The sequence below is a fragment of the Solanum verrucosum genome, unplaced genomic scaffold (genome assembly GCF_900185275.1).
Source record: "Solanum verrucosum unplaced genomic scaffold, falcon-dt-bn FXZP01000238.1, whole genome shotgun sequence".
Classification (NCBI taxonomy): Eukaryota; Viridiplantae; Streptophyta; class Magnoliopsida; order Solanales; family Solanaceae; genus Solanum; species Solanum verrucosum.
Window position 1 is genome coordinate 891,800 of NW_026020630.1, and position 19,958 is coordinate 911,757.

Genomic DNA, 19,958 nt, shown 5'->3' on the forward strand with positions numbered 1-19,958 from the left:
TCTCCTTCTCTTACTGATAATAATAATAATAATGGAAAGGAGCAAAGGGAGTTAATAAGGTACTCCAAGACAGGACCACGTTCTCCTCGAGAAAGAAAGGAATCGCTCGACTATCTATTAATTTTTTATCCTAATTCTTGATATTTATGTTCTCCTATCTAGAATCACATTTACGATAAACTGAAGATATATTATATATTGTTGAATCACAACTTCTCAAATTCTTTTTCAATAACTAAAACTCAATGAGTATACATCATCTCTCATAGTCATAGAGAATAATATACTTTAAAGTAAAAACTTATTACTATCGAGTAATTAGATTCAATCAATATTTATATAATAATATATATTTGCACATGTACTTTTTTGACTTGACCATGATTAATTAATATATGTTGTCATTTTATGAATACTTTATTAATTGACCACCTAGATTTAGTTCATTTTATATTGATAATGCAAGGATTATTTACACTATAATTAAATATATATTTAATTATTTACACTATATATATATATATATATATATATATATATATATATATATATAAATAATCAAATTCTAGTAAAAAGAACACGTTAACTAGTCAACACCAGCTGCAACCTAAAATATTCAAGACTTGGAAAAAGTATATACTACCATTTAGTCAACTTGGTCCCCAAACCACTTTGTACGTAATAGAACTATACCCAATCAAGTTTATAGAGTTTTAAAATTTAAAATATATATATGTAAAATTATAAGTATTTATCACTCCGTCATAATCATGTAATATAAATCAATCGTTGAATATATAATGGAAGATGGCACACTCAAAGGTGTGGCATAGTTGTCAATGAATTAAGAACGTTCTTATATTCAAATTCCAGTAAAAACAAAAATATTACTAGATGATTTTTTCCCTATTTGTTGGTTCACAGGGTTATCTGATACTCGTTGTTGGTGGGAGGTAGCAAGTATCTCGTGAAATTAGTTGAAGTGCGTAAAAACTAAACCAGAGTAACTACATGGTACCTTGGAAGGTAGCAAGTTTGTCGTGAAATTAGTCAAGGTGCGCGCAAGATGACCTAGAGGTATAGCAAGTATCCTGTCAAATTAGTCGAGGTGCACGCAAGCTAATCTAGAATTACCTAGTACTTATTGTTTGTGTGAGGTAGAAAGTATAGCATGAAATTAGTCGAGGTGCATGTAATCTAACTTAGAGTTACTTGATACTTGTTATTGTTGGGAGGTATATAATATCCCATAAAATTAGCTAGTTGCGGTACGCAGACACTACAATTACCGAAAAGAAAAAATGGAAGCTAGCTAAGACCATCAAAAAAGGAAGAAAATTCCAATAATCTTCCTAATCAATCGAAAATGTTCTGCTTGCCAATTTTGACTAGGTCAACTTTTCAACAGTTTAACAACAAAATGAATAACTTTGTTAGAACATAGTTCAAATATCTATACAAAAAAATTTCATACTAGAACAATAGTTCTTTAATGGCATGCCTAAAAATCCTACTATTTTTCCTCTTCATGAACATTTCTTTTGCCCAAAAAGACACAATTTTTCAAGGCCAACACCTTAGAGTTGGAGAAAAATTGGAATCAGCAAACAAGGAATTCAGACTTGAGTTTTTTAGCCTTGATGCCAATAAAACACATTATATTGGCATATTCTACAATTTACCTTCTAACATGACCTTATTCCCCGGTGATGATCGCCCCGTTTGGGTTGCAAATCGCGATAATCCGATACAATATGCATCAGGTAACACTCTCACATTGGATGATGGTGGAAATTTGAAAATTTTCTATAGAGGGGATAGTTTTATTATGTTAAGTTCTTATAATGTAACATCAAGAAATGCAAGTGCTACACTATTTGACAATGGGAATTTTGTGTTGGTGGAATTGAATACTAATGGTTCAGAGAATAAAACATTGTGGCAAAGTTTTGATTATCCTACTGATACACTATTACCTGGGATGAAACTTGGGAGAAATGTTAAAACAGGACAGATATGGTCACTGACTTCTTGGATAAGCAAAGATGTACCTGCCTCGGGGTCTTTTACGATTGGTATAGACACGAATGACATTGACCAATTGATAATATGGTGGATGGAAAGTGTGTTTTGGATGAGTGGACGCTGGGGAAATGAGACGTTTGTCAATGTACCGCGAGTATCACACTATGAGTATGTTAACTTGAATTTTGTTTCGACAGAGGATGAGAAGTATGTGACTTATTCGGTCAGTGAGACTCGAACTTTGTCTAGATATGTAATGGATACATTTGGTTTTATTAAGGAAAGAGGAGCAGCAGGACCTTTTGGGGTGTGTTTTTACAAGCCTAGTGCTGGTTGTGTTGTGACAGAAGAATCGATTGGGTGCTCGATCAGAAACGATTCGTGGTTCAAGAGGAGTCCAAATAGTGTCTCTGGTAATAGATTTAGGTTTGCAAACAACAACATGAGTTTATTTGATTGCAAGAGACAGTGTGAGAAAAACTGTTCTTGTGCTGCTTTTGCCACTGTCACAGCTACTAGAACTGGTTGTGATATTTGGAGTAACGTATCGATTTTGAATTCAGTTGAATCAGATGTTTTCATTCTTGCTGATGAAAGAGGTATATTCATATTTACCTCATTGTCTTTTTTATGTTGTTGTCGTGTGACCAGGAGGTCGCGGGCTCCAGCCTCTTGCAGATATGCAGGGTAAGGCTGCGTACAATAGACTCTTGTGGTCCAAGGAAGTGCATTGTTTCTATGTCTAGCAAGTAACTAGAGTTAGTAAAGCGGACTCTAACGATGAATTGTGCAATGTGTATTCATAGATTTGGTGCCAATAAGAAATCGGAACAGCACAGATGTACCAAGCACAGTCTCACTTCCTCCAGATTTAGCACCAGAACCATCTCCTAATTCAACGTCAGGATCGTCTAAAGGAACTTGTATGTATTGTGCCTAAATCTTTCTCTTGAACTGTTGTATATGATTGAAGGTGAAAACCTTTTTTTGATTGTTTCCTCAATATAGTTCATTTAAGAAAGAACTATACGTTTTAGGCACGTATTCTTTTGTAGTATCATCATTACACAATCTAGTCCTTGTTTCGAGTATATCCAGAAAAAGATCATTTACATCATCTGTATTGATGTTGTTACTGCTCCTTTCCTGAATGTTCTACACTGTTTTCCTTTTTACTTGTCATGTTTTCTGCACTGTCGTTTTTCTCCGTTTCCATAACTACTATGATTTGTTGCTCTTGAGCCAAGGGTCCTTCAAAAACAGACTCTCTACCTTCACATGGTAGGGGTAAGGTCTGTGTATACTCTACCCTCTCCAGACTCCACTTGTGGAATTTCACTCGTTATGTTGTTTTGTTGTTGATGCAGCAAGAAAATGGTGGGTATGGCTTATAGCTGCAAGCGGTTTGACACCATTCGTAGGATTTTTCGCCCTATGCTACTTTCTACACGGAAAAGGTGAGCGCTCGAAGAATTTATCTAGAAGCTTGCACCAGTAAAACTCAACTATGTTGCTCGGACTCTGGTAAAATGCTGCCACAGTACTCTTGTCAGATCCTCAAAAAAAAAAACGCACTACTTTTGAAGGATCTGACACACACCAAACAGCATTTTTTAAAAGTCCGAGCAATATAGAAATGCTCTATACTATGGGTTCTGATCCCACAACTTCCTCTTTCACTATCAGGGAAAGCAAAAGCAACAGCTTTGCTATTGCTTAATCAAACAGCAAATATATCTAAAAAGAGAAAAATAGACAAGAAAATGAGCCATGAAGTGCAGTTATACAGCCTCGAGAGCCTAGCAATCGCCACAGACAATTTTTCACCAGGAAATAAGCTCGGGGAAGGTGGATTCGGACCAGTATACAAGGTAAACATGAAACCTTTTATATGAATATGATTCGCGTAAGCTTAAATACTTAAACGAGTCATTATTTTTCAGGGAGAAATGCCTGATGGGCAAGAAGTAGCTATAAAAAGACTTTCGACTAGTTCAGGACAAGGCCTATTGGAATTCAAGAATGAAATTCTATTGATTGCAAAACTTCAACATACTAACCTTGTTAGGCTTCTAGGATACTGTACTCAACGCGAAGAACGGATTATAGTTTATGATTACATGCACAACAAAAGCCTAGACTTCTTCCTCTTTGGTAAATATCATGTTTTTCATCTTCAACAATTAGAACAACTTTGTCAAGAAATTTCATTTTTTACAATGATATGAACAGATATTAACAAAAAGGAGCTACTAAATTGGGACACACGATTCAGAATCATCGAAGGGATTGCTCAGGGTATACTGTATCTGCATAAATATTCAAGGTTGAAAGTGATTCATAGAGATTTAAAAGCAAGCAACATCTTACTTGACGCGGAAATGAATCCAAAGATATCAGACTTTGGCATGGCGAGGATATTTGGAACACAAGAATCTGAAGCAAACACGAAAAGAATTGTTGGAACACAGTAAGTAAATAAGCAATGTTTTCATATACAAGTTTTTATATAATATTACTTGAAGTTCTGAATACATTTTTCGGATACTACTTCAGTGGCTATATGTCTCCAGAGTATGCCTTGAGAGGCATTGTTTCAACGAAAACGGATGTATTCAGCTTTGGAGTTTTACTGTTAGAAATTGTTAGTGGCAAGAAAAACAACAGCTGCTATGATTCCGAACATCCATTAAACCTTATAGGACTGGTAAGTTTCTAGACTAAATTATGAACATATCTCTCGAAATGTAGAAACATATAACTATTAGTACTATGTTTTTAGGCATGGGAATTGTGGAGAGAAGAGAGAGCTTTGGAGCTAATAGATGCAACACTAATTGAATCATGCTCGCGCGATGAAGTAATGAGATGCATTCATGTGGGACTCCTTTGTGTGCAAGATTATGCAAAAGATAGGCCTTCAATGTCAAATGTTGTTTCAATGCTTATGAATGATACAAAACAACCACCACCACCACCAGAACGACCAGGGTTTTTCATCGAGAGAGGGGATCAACATGCAGAGATCTCCGAAGAAGTAGTCAGATACTCGATAAACGGGCTATCAATATCAGAGTTGAGAGCAAGATAAGACAAGATGGTCAACTGGGAAGTAACTTATTTAACATTCTTTTGATGAAGTGTAAAAAGTTACCAACTTCAAGTACATACTTATAGGACTAATTTCGAGTCCTGTTTCTTTGATACTATTACATTATGATGCATTTTGTGAGTAGAATATTTGAGACGGATCCAGAATTTAAGTCAAAGATGGTAAATGAGATAAGGCAAGGCGAAGTTATGGCAATGGAGACTTCACCATTACCTTCCCCCTCCCGCCTGATAGCAACGTCACCAGTTACATTTAAAATGTTAGAGAATACACTTGACACTCATTGATTATATAAGTCGAAAGAGAATATGAGAGGAGTTTCTGAACTATCAATAGTTGTATATTAGACAAAAGAGGTAACTGAATGTACATATATTTTCTCATTCTGAGCTTTACATGATCCACAAATGGGCTGTGAATTAGTTTACACTCAATTCACTACAAAAATAAAGAACAATTTTGGTTTTCACCTAAACTCACTACAATTCTGATGATTTAGCTTCATCAATATTGTTATCTTTATCGCTAACAAAAACTAAACGATCACCATCTCTGATCAACTCAATTTCGTCGATTTCAGCTCCATCTTTGCTTACAACTTTGGCTTGAGAGATACCATATCTACTAGAACCAAGTTGAAGTAGCTCTTTAAAACTCTGTGGGAGTAAAATGAGTTTTCCCCCGTTGTCTCCTTTCTCAGGGCAACACACTGTCACTCGGGGAGCATAAGTCTTGATTGTCGTGACACTTACATTACTGTCGTTTGTAGATAAAAGCACGTCGTGCTCATTGGTCTGCTTTGCTGACATTATCCCGAATAATGAGTTGTGGAAGTTATTAGACCTACGTCTAGGACGTGAACGCCCTAATGATCCGTCTAGTCCTAGAAATGAGACTCCATGGGATGCAGGGGTGATTGTTGGCTCACTTTTGAACCTCCCAAGAAATCTAACCCCTCGTTCCTCGGGGATAGGATCAACGGATCGAGTTCTCATCATTACCCTGGATTCGAAGAGTTCTTTGATGTCTTCATGTCCTTGTTGCTCAGCAAGGTCCCGGGGGGTCCAATTATTTTCGTCTGGTTGATCAGCGTTAGCCCCTCGATCCAAGAGGTACTTTACTATTTCTATGTTATCTTCACAAACAGCAACATGGAGAGCTGATGAACCGTTGATCTTGGGAAGCGTGACATCCCCGCCATGACGGACAATCTCCTTGAGCAAATTCAAGTTGTTTTGTTCAACAGCAACGCAGGCGAAATGTCCCACATCACCAGCTGATAGTTTAGCACCGTTGTCAACGAGCAACTGGATAACTGACTCGTGCTTCCCCATGATAGCCTCCCACAATGGCACATTGCCTTCTGAATCTGTGTATACACAAGAAACAAAATCAAATTCTTATATCTGGCTGTGTCGGTGGACATGATAGGAAAAGGAGACAACTGATAGAGTGTGAAACTCGCAAAAAAAACTATAGTTGAGGTGTGCTTTTGACTATAAACTCTCTAATGTTTGGACAAAAACAAACTTTTGGCAATAACAGAATTTGAAAAAAGAAATGGAGCATACCTCTACTATTGGGATCAGCCCCAAAATCGAGCAGAAGAACCACACAGTTCTCAATGCCTTTAGACGCAGCGATATGCTGATAAGAGAAAAAACAGGGGGAAATGAGAAATGTAGTTACATAGAATCCAAGCTTATGGTAACAGATGATCGTAAGGGAACTAACCAATGCGGATCTTCCATTGTTATCTGATTCATTTGGATCAAGACCGCGTTTCAACAAGTGATGCAACAATAAGTCATCACTTCTAAGTGTTGCAAAGCAAAGGGTGAGAGGCAAGTCCATTCTACCGCGCGCTAGCATATGCTCGGTCTCAAGTAGAACACCCTCCATAATTGGATTCTTCATATCCTTCAAATGCTGCTCAGCGAAAAGAGAAAAACATAACAGCCATGTTTAGTCAAAGCATTTTATTTGAAATCATCCAAATTAGGAAACGTTTGAGGCGTTCATACCTGAAGGAGATTATTCATGATTATTGTCCCGTCCCCAACATTGGCCTGGACGATATTCAGAAATGTGGTACGATTCATACGTAGTAGCTGGCACAGTCTCTTCGTTCGTACTGTAAATAGTTGAGGCCTATAACAAAGAACCCCGATTTCACCACAAAGATCACCAGCCCTGACCTCCCCGACAACCTGAAATATCCATTTTGGTATCAGCTCACAACTTGTGATTTCGGAAAAGATATATATGTGCTTAGTCAAAAAGAATCAAGTGAACGCATTGAAATTATGAAGGTTTTGGCACATGATAGATGAAACTTGCCTGTTCAACTCCGTTTTTAAGCACCACTAGATCCTGTCAGATAGGTTCAACATTAGACTCGTTAATGCAAGTAAAATACCACGATACATGAAAATTTCCGCGTTCAGATAACAAAAAAGAGGTTTAAAATTACCACAGCTCCTGTTACAAGAATATAGAAGTCTGTTGGTGCTTCATTCTGCAAAATGACATCCTCTTTGGGAGGAAAGTACTCTGCCTTCATCTCGGAGACCTTGAATCACGAAGAAAATGTCAAATATTAAAGAATAACATGCTTAAAAGATTTAGGACAGCGATTAAATATCTGGTTCATGAAGTTACCAGCTGGAAGAGTAGATCGTTTGACACTCCACGAAACAGATAAACCTTATCTACTAAAGAGTAGAAAAGAAAATGTGAAACACTTGAACGGATGGCTTTAGGAAGAGACTCGAGTGTCTCTTGCTGCTGCAGCCCTTCTGAGTCTGTTCTGAACTTCAAGCACAAGTGTGCAAGCATCTGATCTTGGAGTCGAGCGGGCAATTGGTTCCTCTGTGCAAAGCTCGAAGCAGCTTGAATTGTATCTCTCTGATGCAGCAATTTGGACAGATGCATTTTAGAAACTATACAAAATTATAGAATTACTGATAAAACAATCAAACAATAAGATAACTTTTACTCACAAATTTTCTAGTCCTACTCGTCCCGTGTACAACCAAGTTAGTCATATTTCCTATTAAGTATGCTGTCAATCCCAAGTTAAAGAGCATGTAGAAGATATCAAAGATCATTTCCCGTGTATTCTCTGGATGCAGATCACCATAACCGACTGTAGTGAGTGTTGTTATCGACCAATAAATAGAAGTGATATAACGAATCCATAAGCTCTGATTAAGGAAGTCATCCATAGAGGCCCCAATCCATGTCTTCTTTGGATCAGGATAATGGGCCGCGATAAGATAATAAAAGCATCCGGCACAATGAACAGCAAAAAGAGTGACCTATAGAGAAGAACCAACACATTGATTAGAACAACATTGATTCAACGCTTAATCAAAGGAGGGAGAAATGTACTTACACAAACAAGCTTTGCACATCGAACCCAAAAGTAATTGAAGTTCCTATCTTTCTCCAATCTGTTTCAAACAAAAAAAAAAGGCATCTCTATAACAATCGTCCTATATAACAATATTTCACTATAACAGCTAAGTTTTCTTTGGAATCGACTTTCATGTTTATGTTCTCTATATCAACATTTCACAATAACAACCAAAAAATTATCTGGACAAACAACGTTGTTATAGAGAGGTCTGACTGTAGTACCTGGCAAACAATGCACTAACTCTTCTTAGACGCCACAAACGAAGCATATTGAATAATCCATACTGACGTAAAGGTTTTGGGGAAAACTTCACAGCAAGTTCTGAAGGGATTGTTGATATGACATCAAATAAGAACCAAGTACTCATATACTTCCAAGCGATCTTTTTGTGTTCATCGATAAGAAGATAAGTGGCTCTATCCAAGAAAGCTACAAAGAAGGTAAGAATGATATCAATCGCGAAGAATCCATTGACTACATTGTCCGTCTTAGCGAGTGGTCCTTCTGGTTTTCCTAGAAAGCCAAACTCGAACGGGGACACCCAAGCAGTGTAAACAACCAGCACAACTAGAAATGTCTCCCATAACCTACAAACATTATATCAACCTGAGCTGATTATAGCAAAAATCCATGATCATTTCAATGCATCAAATATCTACTAAACGACGAACAGGATTAATAAGCAATCAAAATCTCAAAAGAAAAAAGAACAATGACTCATGATTAAGTGCAACATGATATACTTGTTAGCACATTATAGAAAGTTGTAGCAACTAGCAAGTACAAGTAACTTGGCAAACGAAAACATTAGTAGTTGATTCCACTGCTCGAACCTGTGACCTAAGACAATTTTATTGTTGCTCCAAGGCTCCCCTACTGGCAAACTAAAACAATGTTGCCAAAAATTTAGAATAGTAATTGCCAATTTGTGATGTCTTAGACAATGTCAAATGATTGAAATCACCAAATATGTTAAAACATACAAGTTACTAGGCTCATCTCATACCACTATGGTCCCATTAAACTATCTTGCTCAGATTCTTCAAAAATGTTCCGTATTGGACTTTTGAAGAATCCTACATGCACCACTCGACACTTTTGAAAAGTGTGAGCAATAGAGTGAATAAAATAAAAGGCTTGTAAGGGACTGGCTTAGTGATACATAAAGTAGGATGAAAATCGTGGGAGATTAGAATTCAAATTCCAACAGTCAACAAACTAAAACCGACCTTTGCCACCAATTTTTTATTTGTGTTGTTGGAAAATAACATATGTCAATAAAATAATCGAGATACGCATAAATTGGTTCAAGAAAAAAAAAAAGCAATAAAAGAAAAAGGGTTTTATTTTGTGTCAAAAGAGGCAACTGGAGTAGGGGTAGAAAAGACAAAAATACTACAGTTGAAAAGATGATTTTTGTTTATTCTGCAGAAAAGGGGGGCCAGTCAAAAGAATGATATTTTGTTCCCCACCCACCAGGAAAAGAAAAAAGAACAACTCAATAACTAGTATCGAGTATAATTCTATATATAAGTGAGGTTCGAAAAAAATATAATTTTTACATAGTCTGCAATCTTACTTTTACTGTAAGAGAGATTATTTTCGATAACTTCAAAGAAAAGAACAACCCAACAAATTTGAATATGTCTTACTTTTTTTTCAAATATCATATTTTTATGTTTAAACGCCTATTAATATTTGTTGAAATAACTGAATAACTAAGAGTATTTCAATTTACCATCGTCATCAATAAAAAAAAATTAAAGCATTGGACGGATCTATAGACACATGTTTCATGTTTACTCAAAGATTCTAACTTTTCTCCAACAAAAAGTCAAAAGAAAATAGTGTAAAAAAATTTTAAAATATTATCCAAATCATATCTCATTATTGAAAAATATTACTCCCTCCGTTTCAAAAAAAATGACATAATTTGATTTGGAAAGGAGTTTAAGAAAAGAAAGAAGACTTTTTAATCTTGTGGTTCTAAATTAAAGTTATGTCAAATGTACCAAAATGTCATTTCATCTTATGACCTTAAACTTATCACGTGAAAAGTTAAAGTTAAATTGTTGACAAAAAAGGAAAGAGGTCATTCTTTTTAAAACATACTAAAATGAAAATTGGGACATTCTTTTTGAAAGAGAAGGAGTATCTAATTTCAAACCTTTAAAAGAATCCTATTCACAAAATCAAGAATAATTCATAGATCAAACATTAGTAAAATCAAAATTGAGAGAGAGAGAGAGATTTAAAAATATAAGAAAAAACTCGATAGCTAAGGCTTGCTCGAGCAGCTGAACATCTCTAACCATTAACAAATAGATTGAGGAATCGAGTTACTTTGAAGACTAAGTAAAAACACTATTGATCCTCATGGGGGTGAGAAGAAAAAAAGGTCATATTTTATTGTCTTGGAGATAAAAAATAATATATAAAGCATAGTCTTGGAGGCTTAAAAAATTCCATAGACGTTAATTTCAACAACCCACACACAAGAAAATTAAACAAATACAACTGAACAAAGACTTCAAAAAACTTCAATAATGCACAAGGTGTACTATATTGTAAAAAAGAAATGTGGGGGAGCATACTAGAAGATCTTATAAACTTTATTTACAAAATTAGATAGATCAGGATTCAAATTTCAATATTATTATTTGTATTTGTGTTGAATTACATTTAACTATAGTGGGAGGTAATAAATACTCGATTCAAAAAGTCAAGTTGGTTGACACCGCCATTAATAAAAAATGTTAAGTTTCAAGCTTCTTCTTTTTTTGATAAATGATGTGTTCAATTCGATTTCGTGCACCTCTTGCTAACTTCATTAATCTCTTAGTGTTTTTGACTCTTTTATAATTTGAACCTGATTTAGAAATTTTAATCGTTATGCAAGGCCCACTAAAAGGTAGGAACTTTGTATCTTGAGTTTTTTTCATTTCTAAGACTCTAATAACTATTTTATATCCTAAATTGGTTAGAATCCCACAATTATCAACCATGTATTTTCATTTATTTTTGCTTTTAAGTAATACTATTCATCATAGTCATGCCCTTTTTAAGAATTTTCCCAATATTCAATGGTCAAACAAAAGAAGATTATGAACATCCATAGACATAGAAACAAAATAAAGTTGAGAAATGTCAAACAGAAAACACTCCCCCTTTAACGGTTTTATGTAGCACGAATTTAAATTAATCGAACCAGCAAAATACTAAATAATTAAACTAAAAAGAATGATAGAAGAACAAAGAACAAAGAAGATTCATCCTTTAACGACTTTATGCTACACGAATTTGAATTAATTAAACTCAAAAAACTTTAAAAATGTCTAAACTAAAAAGAACGATAGAAGAAGTTAGTTTGCCCTTAACCATCCTAAGTCGCACGAATCTAAATTAATCAAACTCAAAAAAAATGATAAAAAGAAAGAAAAAAAAATAGATATAAGCTTGCCCCTTGACTATCTTACACAACACAAACACAAATCTGAATTAGTTGAGTCAGTAAATTTCAAATACGAAATCATTCAACACCAAAAAAAGAAATAGATATAAGCTTGCCCCTTGACTATCTTACACAACATATGAACACGAATCAGAATTAGTCGAGTCAGTAAATTCCAAGTACGAAATCATTCAACTCCAAAAAAAGAGAAAGAATAGATATAAGCTTGCCCCTTGACTTATCTTACACACAACACATAACACATGAACACGAATCTGATTTAGTCGAGTCAGTAGATTCCGAATACGAAACAATTAAACTCCAAAAAAAAGAGTAAAGAAGAATAAAGAACCTGTATTGTCGATCATAAGGTGAAATAATAAATCTTTTAAGCTTGACTCTTCTATTACTTCTTGCACCAAGTGAAGGTAAAATTCCAGTAGAAAGACTATAATGACTACTTTCTCTTGATAATTGTTCTATTTCTTGTGCTGCACCACACATTGAAACTCCCAAAACACCAAGTCCTCTATTATCTCCCATAACTCTAAAAAATAAAATTAATTTTTTTAAAAAAAATTATGTGTCTCCTCTTTAGTTTTTATGAACTTTGCTCAATATATATAGAGAAAAATAGATGGAAAAAAAGGGAAATTTATTTATAGAGGAAAAAAGGTTCTTTTTTTAGGAGACACCTACCAATATAGTCTCTCTCGTGAATCTTTTAACACATGTTGTTAGTGATGTTATGTGTATTTATTTTGACTGATGTGAGAAAGGAAAAAGAGAGGAACTTTTATAGTTTGACACTTTTTATTTTATTTTTGCCCTTTTTTGGAGTCCGGTGTTTAATGTATATATATTGGGGTCTGATTAAATTTAAATTTATGTAATTCAAAATTTCTTTTTAAAGTGGCTCTTTAAATAGGCTTTTTTTTTTTTTTTTAAAAGCTCGAACTTGAAACCCTTAGTTAAGAGTACTGAAGAAATAAAATTTGAATTCATTTAATTCAGGATTTATTTTTGAAAGTGTAGCTTTAAATGAGATTGTTTTTTTATTATTAAGAGCTTGAACTTGAAACTTCTAATTACGAGTACCGAAGAAATCATATTTTTGTTCTTTATTTGCTTGTGCTCATGTATGGCAAATATATAGAGTATACTCTTCTTTCATTTACTATACGAAGATAAGTACTCTCTTGATCAGTTTGTTTCAATTTATATGAAAATATCTTTTCGAATATAGAATTTAAGAAAGAGCAAGGGATGTTTGAAAATTATGATATAATATAAGTCAATAGAATTTATGTGGTTATAAATCAACTCAGTAAAAATTAAATGAGAATTTAAAATATTTTTTTATAAGTAAAAAAAAACTATGTGGTTATAAATCAACTCAATAAGAATTAAGTGAAAATTCAAAATATTTTTTATAAGTTAAATAAAATTTATTTGGATATAAATCAACTCAGTAAAAATTAAATGAGAATTCAATTTTGTTTTATTATATAAAGACTAATACTTCCTTAATTTGTTTGTTTCAATTTCTATGATATTAATTAATCAAGAGTTTAAGAAAAGAACGAAGGATATTAGGAATTTAAGATCTAACATAATTAAGTTAATGGAATGTATATGACCATAAATCAGTTCATTAAGTTAAAATAAAATTCTAGAATTAAATAATTACTTAATATAAAAATATTATTTTTTTAAAACTGATTAAAATAAAAATAATGTCACATAATTAGCATTACAAAAACAATAAAGTCCATGAATAGTGTGATTGTAAATAAATAAAAAATTATAGGTTTTAACTACAAATACATCTAATTCAAATTCAATAATTTTGATTCAAAACTTGTACTCACTATTAATGTTATGTATAATAAGGTTTGAATAATGTGAGAAAAAGGAAAAAGGGGGGAACTTTTGCAGGTTTTTTGTTGTAACCTTTTTGCCATTTATTTGACACGTATGGCAAATATTTTATTTTTTTTTTACTCATAAAAAATAAAAAGATAAAAATGTCGGCGAATCGATCATGGATTATATACTTTTCTTGTTTTTTATTTTATTACTATATAAAGACTAGTAACTTTTTTTCGATTGGTTTGTCTTAATTTATGTAATGTTTGTTTGACCAGGAATTCAAGAAAAACACAAATGAAATTTGAAATTTATAGTCAACACAAAACAATGGAACTCCTTAATTAAAATAAAAAATTTGAGTTAAAAAACGTACTAAATATAGTATTTTAGGACCGAGTAAAATTGAAATAGTTACGATTCATTTAAATTTATAAATTTTAGAATAGCAAAATTAATTGTCCATTATTTATAGCATTTATCGGATATGAAAATTTTATTGAATTGAGTTCAATATAGAAGGTCAAGCAAAAATTACGTGGATCGGGTCCAAACTTCTTTAATGATTTTGTCTTCCGTCATGACCATCACACATCAGAGGCGTACCTAAATTTAGAGCTTATGAATTTATATAGGCCAAACACATATGCAGACCCTTAAACTTGTCCCTAAATTTCATTTTGGCACTCCAACTCAACCTTGTTCCATTTTAACCCTTTAACTCCAATTTTTATGTTCCATTTTGGCACTTCTTTCCAAAGAATCAACAAAGTGGGATGTGTGTACTTCACATGCCATTATTGTGTTAAAAAATAATGGATGAACATCATTTTTTTAGAAAAAAAAATTTTTTTAGAGTTTTTGTACATTATTGTGTGAAAAAATAATCGGTGAAAGTGTGTTGGTTTTTTTAAAAAACAATTAGTTAATTTAAAATAACATCACATATATTTTTTTTCATATCTAGTCTACTTGGAATAACTCAAATATCAGCTTTCTAATTTTTCATTCAACTATATACGAGTAAAAAAAAACTCATGTTCATTGCTAATTAATAACACTACAAAAAAATGTTGAAACTCGATAGACTTCGTTGGGTTGTCATTGATTTTTTTAAGAAAGAAAATCGACGCACTTTCGTCGGTTATTTTTCACGCAAAAATATAGGAAAACTCTTAAAAAGAAATTGTTACTTTTTTTATTAAAAAAAGAATGATAATCCGTCAGTTTTAATTTTTTACAATAATTAATAGATGATCGTCGAATTTTAAAATGCAAAATTGCAGTTGAATAACATATATAGAAATAAAGAAATCATAAAATTAGTATTTTGTGTTAAATGGTACATAAAAGAAATAGAGTTGAAGGGTAATCTTTTATTATTTTTTAAAAAAATACTTTTTTTTTGTCTTTCACTCTCTTAGAGAATGTGTGATGCACACTCTCTGCCACATCACTTAGAAGTGCCAAAATGGAACATAAAAATTAGAGTTGAAGGGTTAAAATGGAACAAGGTTGAGTTGGAGTGTCAAAATGAAATTTAGGGACAAGTTTAAGGGTCTGCATATGTGTTTGGCCATTTATATATATACACACATTGATATCTCTTAACATAAGTTAAATTTTAGTCTAGTGGTTAAGGTATTGTAAGAATTCCTCGAGGTTATGTGTTCAGTCTTACTTGTCTCATAATTACTCCATGTGTCCAATAATAGTTGTTCACTATTGACTTGACACGCCCCTTAAAAAATAATAAATAATAAGGGAAATATTACTATATTATCTTTTGACTTTATTAAATTTAATGCTTTGAGAAATGCGTTAGATGATATGCTTGTATTTAATAGCAAGGGTAAAGTAGACACAGAAGGAAAATTATATCTTGATTTTCTAAATTAGACAAAAATCGTTGAACAACTATTTTTAGTAAAGTGGACAAATGTTATTGTACGGTGGGAGTATATTTTTTACTATAACCATTAACACTCCTTAATGACATTTTAAAATCCGACACTATATATATATATATATATATATATATATATATAATGAAGTTCCATAAATTCGTATATAATTTCTAGCTTCGTCACTGATTATCATTTTTTTTTTTGGGCACTTTGTTTTGTGCACAAGCAAGACAAATATAATTTTCTTGTCTTTTCCTTTTAAAGATTCGAACTACCTTACCCTCTTTTTTTCCCCTCTAATTAAGGTGGCCATTAATATTCAAGTTGACACAAATTTTGTGGAACAAAAATGTGTGTGCCTTATCAGGAGAGTAATTAAAGTGGAACAAAATATTTTTTTAGAAAAAGTTTGAATACGATTCGAGTTGCATTAAATCTTAATTTCTACTGTTCGTCCATTTGTTAGTACCAAAATTGTTTCATATTTTTGTGGTGTTTATACTTTGTAATTTATCAAAATTTAATTACTTTTTAATTTTATAAATAAAATGTTAAAGTATATGGATATAAATATATTTAATCATAGATTCTTTAAATTTTGATGAAATTGGTTTTATATCGTTCATGAGAGATAATTTTTATCGATGTAGGCGAGCGATTAATTCTTATCGCTTTTTCAGCGAAAAATAAAGTCAGATCTATAGATAGCTCGTGCTCAAAGCTTTTGATTATTTTTGGTCTTCCTGATATGGCCCTAGACGTATTTAATCTTCAATTAATTAATCACCCCTTTATATAAAATTTAAAATATATATATATATATATATATATATACAATATTTAGATCATTTATAGAACTGTATTTTACCCTATTAAAAGAATGGAATATATGTCCTAGTCTTTTTTATTTCGGAGAAGGGTCTAAAATGCCCCTCAAGTATTTAAATTGGTACAAAACTACCCTACATCCATCTATCGGCCCAAAAATACCCTCGATGTTAATCCTTTGACTCATATTTGCCCTTATTTTTAATAGCTCCCTTAAAGTAAAATTATTAAATATTTATTTATTATATTGCTTAATGTGATTGGTCCAAATTTAAATCCTTCTCAAATAAATAATAAAAATGATATTTAAAAAATTCATTTTTTCTATAAAATCACTTATGATTCATATTTTGACCCGATACACTTGAAAATAATATTGAAAAAATAATTAATTTCATGATATCTTCTTATTGGCCTATTTTAAATCAAACCCAATTTATTATAATGTAACCCAACTCATAAATGGGGATCCAACAAATATCCATACTTACCCCGATTGATTGTCATCTAAAAAAAATATTATTTTCATTAATATAAAATTTTCTCTAAATTATCAAAATGTATTGTTCATTTTCTCTTTTATTCCTTCTTTTAATCTCTTGTTCTTAATTAGGATATCCGAGACTCAAACTTGAAATGAACTCACATATTTATATTCTTTTAATTAGTATTATTGTCATGATGGGATGAGGGTGGGATAAGAGAAATGATTGTTTTTGTTCCTTTATTTTTAATGTTGGGTACACACAAAAGAAAAATATAATATTTGTACATATTTGCTTAATTAAGTCATCTTTTATTGAACTAATTATTTCTATATGAATGCATCGTTAGTTTCCTCATTTTTTTCTCTTGTTTGTCATAAATTATAAATAAAATAAAATGGTGGACAAGAATCCAAATAGAAAAAAATGGAAGAGATAGGAAGTGAAGGGCCAGGGAGGGAGGAGTGTAGAGAGTAGATGTCTAACCTTGTTATAATTTTAAATTTACTATGAAATTCAAAATCAAGTCAATCATGTGAGCTTATATATTAAGTAATATCAAATTATTTTAACGGAAAGGGCCTAAAATGCCCTTAAACTATGAGATTTGGCACAATATTACCCTTCATTCACCTAATGAGTATGATCCGTTAGACATAAGGATATTTTTTAGCCGAAAGGTGGACGTCAGGGCTATTTTATGGCCATTTTAGGGTCGATAGATGGATGAAGGGTAATTTTATATCAATTGAAATACTTGAGGGCATTTTAAGCCCTTCTTCGTTTTTGTTTTTATGAAATATGAGATCTTTATGCACAAAACCAAATAATTCCTGAATTTGAAATTATAGTACAACTTAACATAAAATCATGGGCAGTTTATAACGTAAAAATCCATAATATTTTTTAAGATTCACAAAATTATGAATAAAAAAATACATTTCAAATAACCAAAGGTTAAATATGTTTATGGAATAGAAATATTATTTCAAACAACCTCGACTAAATAATTTTTCACCAAATAATGAATATAATGTTAAATACGTGTCTTCACAATAATTATGTTATTATTCATCTAACTTGAATTATCAACTAAGAAAAACTATTGGATAAAATATCGAGTACGAATAAATTTCTACCGATCAGATTCTTCTAATTAAGAGTCAATGCACCGAGTGGCAACCCCAATTACTAAGGCGACCTTCACAATGTGCCTAGAAAACAGCCCTTCAAGATATATTTAATTATTATTTGCCCAACAAAAAATAGATTTATTTTATTTATTTATTTATATTTATTTATTTATTTATTTTAATCAACCGACCATAAATAGGAAAAAAGATAAATGGGTCCCACAGATAGTCAACTTCTGTACAAGATTGAGCAGTTAAAAAGCCTTAATCTGGCAATTATACAGTTGACTTCTTGGAAATGCAATGATCCATCCACTCCTTCATTAAATTTTAGAAATAAATTCACTTGTTATATTTGAATTCAATTTATTTTATTATCTACTACTAATATTATTTTATCAAGAAATAATTTTATATAGGGCACTCTTTAATGAGAGAATTAGTTTTGTGAAGCCCATAACGGAAAGCGTGTCGATGAGGGTGGATCGAAGAAAAAATCGAAATATTTTTATGTTAAACTTTTCAATGATGAGTGCATATAATTATAATTTTAGGTAGTTATTTTCACATTAAAATGAGAGAGAAAATAAAGATCTTTATAAAGCATGTTGGGTGCATATTATATTCTTAAGGGAATTATTCTCACATCAAATGAAAGAGAAAATGAAGATCTTTATAAAGCATATATATAACAAGTTCACATAGTTCAGGTATTTTTAGGCTTGATGGAAGCATTGTGGAGGCAAATCTCTAAGGTTTGTTGGATCAAAGTGAATAATCCATATCATGGACTTGATTGAGACTTGTACGGTAGAGGGGCAAAGCTCAACGAGGACGTTGAGTCCTTGAGGTGAGGATGTAACACCCATAATCTATAGAGGGTTGGCCAATAAAGACAAAAGAAGTCTACTAACAAATTTTTAAACAGTCAAGAATCTGATGATGCATGTTACACTTAAGACGTTCCACATTGGCATAAGATACGTATATACATATGATAGCATTTTTGAGCTCGATAAAAGTGTAGCTCGAGAAGCAAACTTTTTGGATCAAAAAGCGAACAATACATATTATGGGCTTGAATCCCAATGATTTTGAAAAGTTCAACTTCATGCACGTCACTACCAAGTACCAACTTATATTTGGTGTATTTGTTTGCCAAACTAATTACATTTTTGCCATTATTTAAAAAAATTGTTTACATTATAGTATAAATTTTAATAAATATTTCCACGTCATTGAACAACATCATATAAAATGAAATAAATAGTTTTTAATACTTAAGCATTAAATATATTGTTAATCGGAGTCTTAAGAATTTCATAACCACATGAAATCTAGTTATGTATTATCTCATTATTTCAACGTTAATCAAAGGCTAATTAAGAATTTCATATCTCTAATTAGCTCCACTCTCCGTTTATGTTACTATCATTATATATTTATTGTTTGTCTGTTTGTTCATTAATTCCCAGTAACATTTGGATTAATATATGAATTTTGACGTATAGTTGGAGATTAAAATTATGTTAATTATCTCAAGTCTATCCATATGAATTATTAGAAATATATAATTGATTACATCATTTAATTATTGAGAAAAAAAAATGATGTTTTCATTTTCAATAATATATTATTGCCTACTTATAAGTCAATAAGAACATTAGTGAGAGTTATTATATATGGTTCGTCACAATAATAAAAGAAATAAATGTAATAAATAAATC

General features: G+C 31.9%; 3 protein-coding genes across 3 annotated transcripts in view; 2 read left to right on the forward strand and 1 right to left on the reverse strand.

The window, feature by feature from the left end:
* LOC125811554 (uncharacterized) overlaps nt 1–19,958 on the forward strand; it is a 134,307-nt gene that overhangs the window by 39,885 nt on the left and 74,464 nt on the right. The gene's annotated exons all lie outside the window — the stretch shown is intronic.
* On the forward strand, nt 1,463–5,116 carry LOC125811546 (G-type lectin S-receptor-like serine/threonine-protein kinase CES101). Its single transcript, XM_049491052.1, has 8 exons — nt 1,463–2,624; nt 2,832–2,948; nt 3,393–3,482; nt 3,712–3,896; nt 3,969–4,179; nt 4,258–4,495; nt 4,582–4,732; nt 4,808–5,116. Exons 1-8 carry the CDS (start codon nt 1,493–1,495, stop codon nt 5,114–5,116), a joined length of 2,433 nt encoding a protein of 810 aa, XP_049347009.1. The 5' UTR covers nt 1,463–1,492.
* LOC125811585 (potassium channel AKT1-like) lies at nt 5,495–12,699 on the reverse strand. Its single transcript, XM_049491105.1, has 11 exons — nt 12,362–12,699; nt 8,780–9,145; nt 8,535–8,592; nt 8,140–8,457; nt 7,799–8,044; nt 7,611–7,709; nt 7,478–7,510; nt 7,162–7,347; nt 6,872–7,066; nt 6,709–6,784; nt 5,495–6,506 (listed from the first exon to the last, which is right to left on the reverse strand). The coding sequence occupies exons 1-11, from the start codon at nt 12,550–12,552 to the stop codon at nt 5,617–5,619; spliced, it is 2,658 nt and encodes an 885-aa protein (XP_049347062.1). The 5' UTR covers nt 12,553–12,699; the 3' UTR covers nt 5,495–5,616.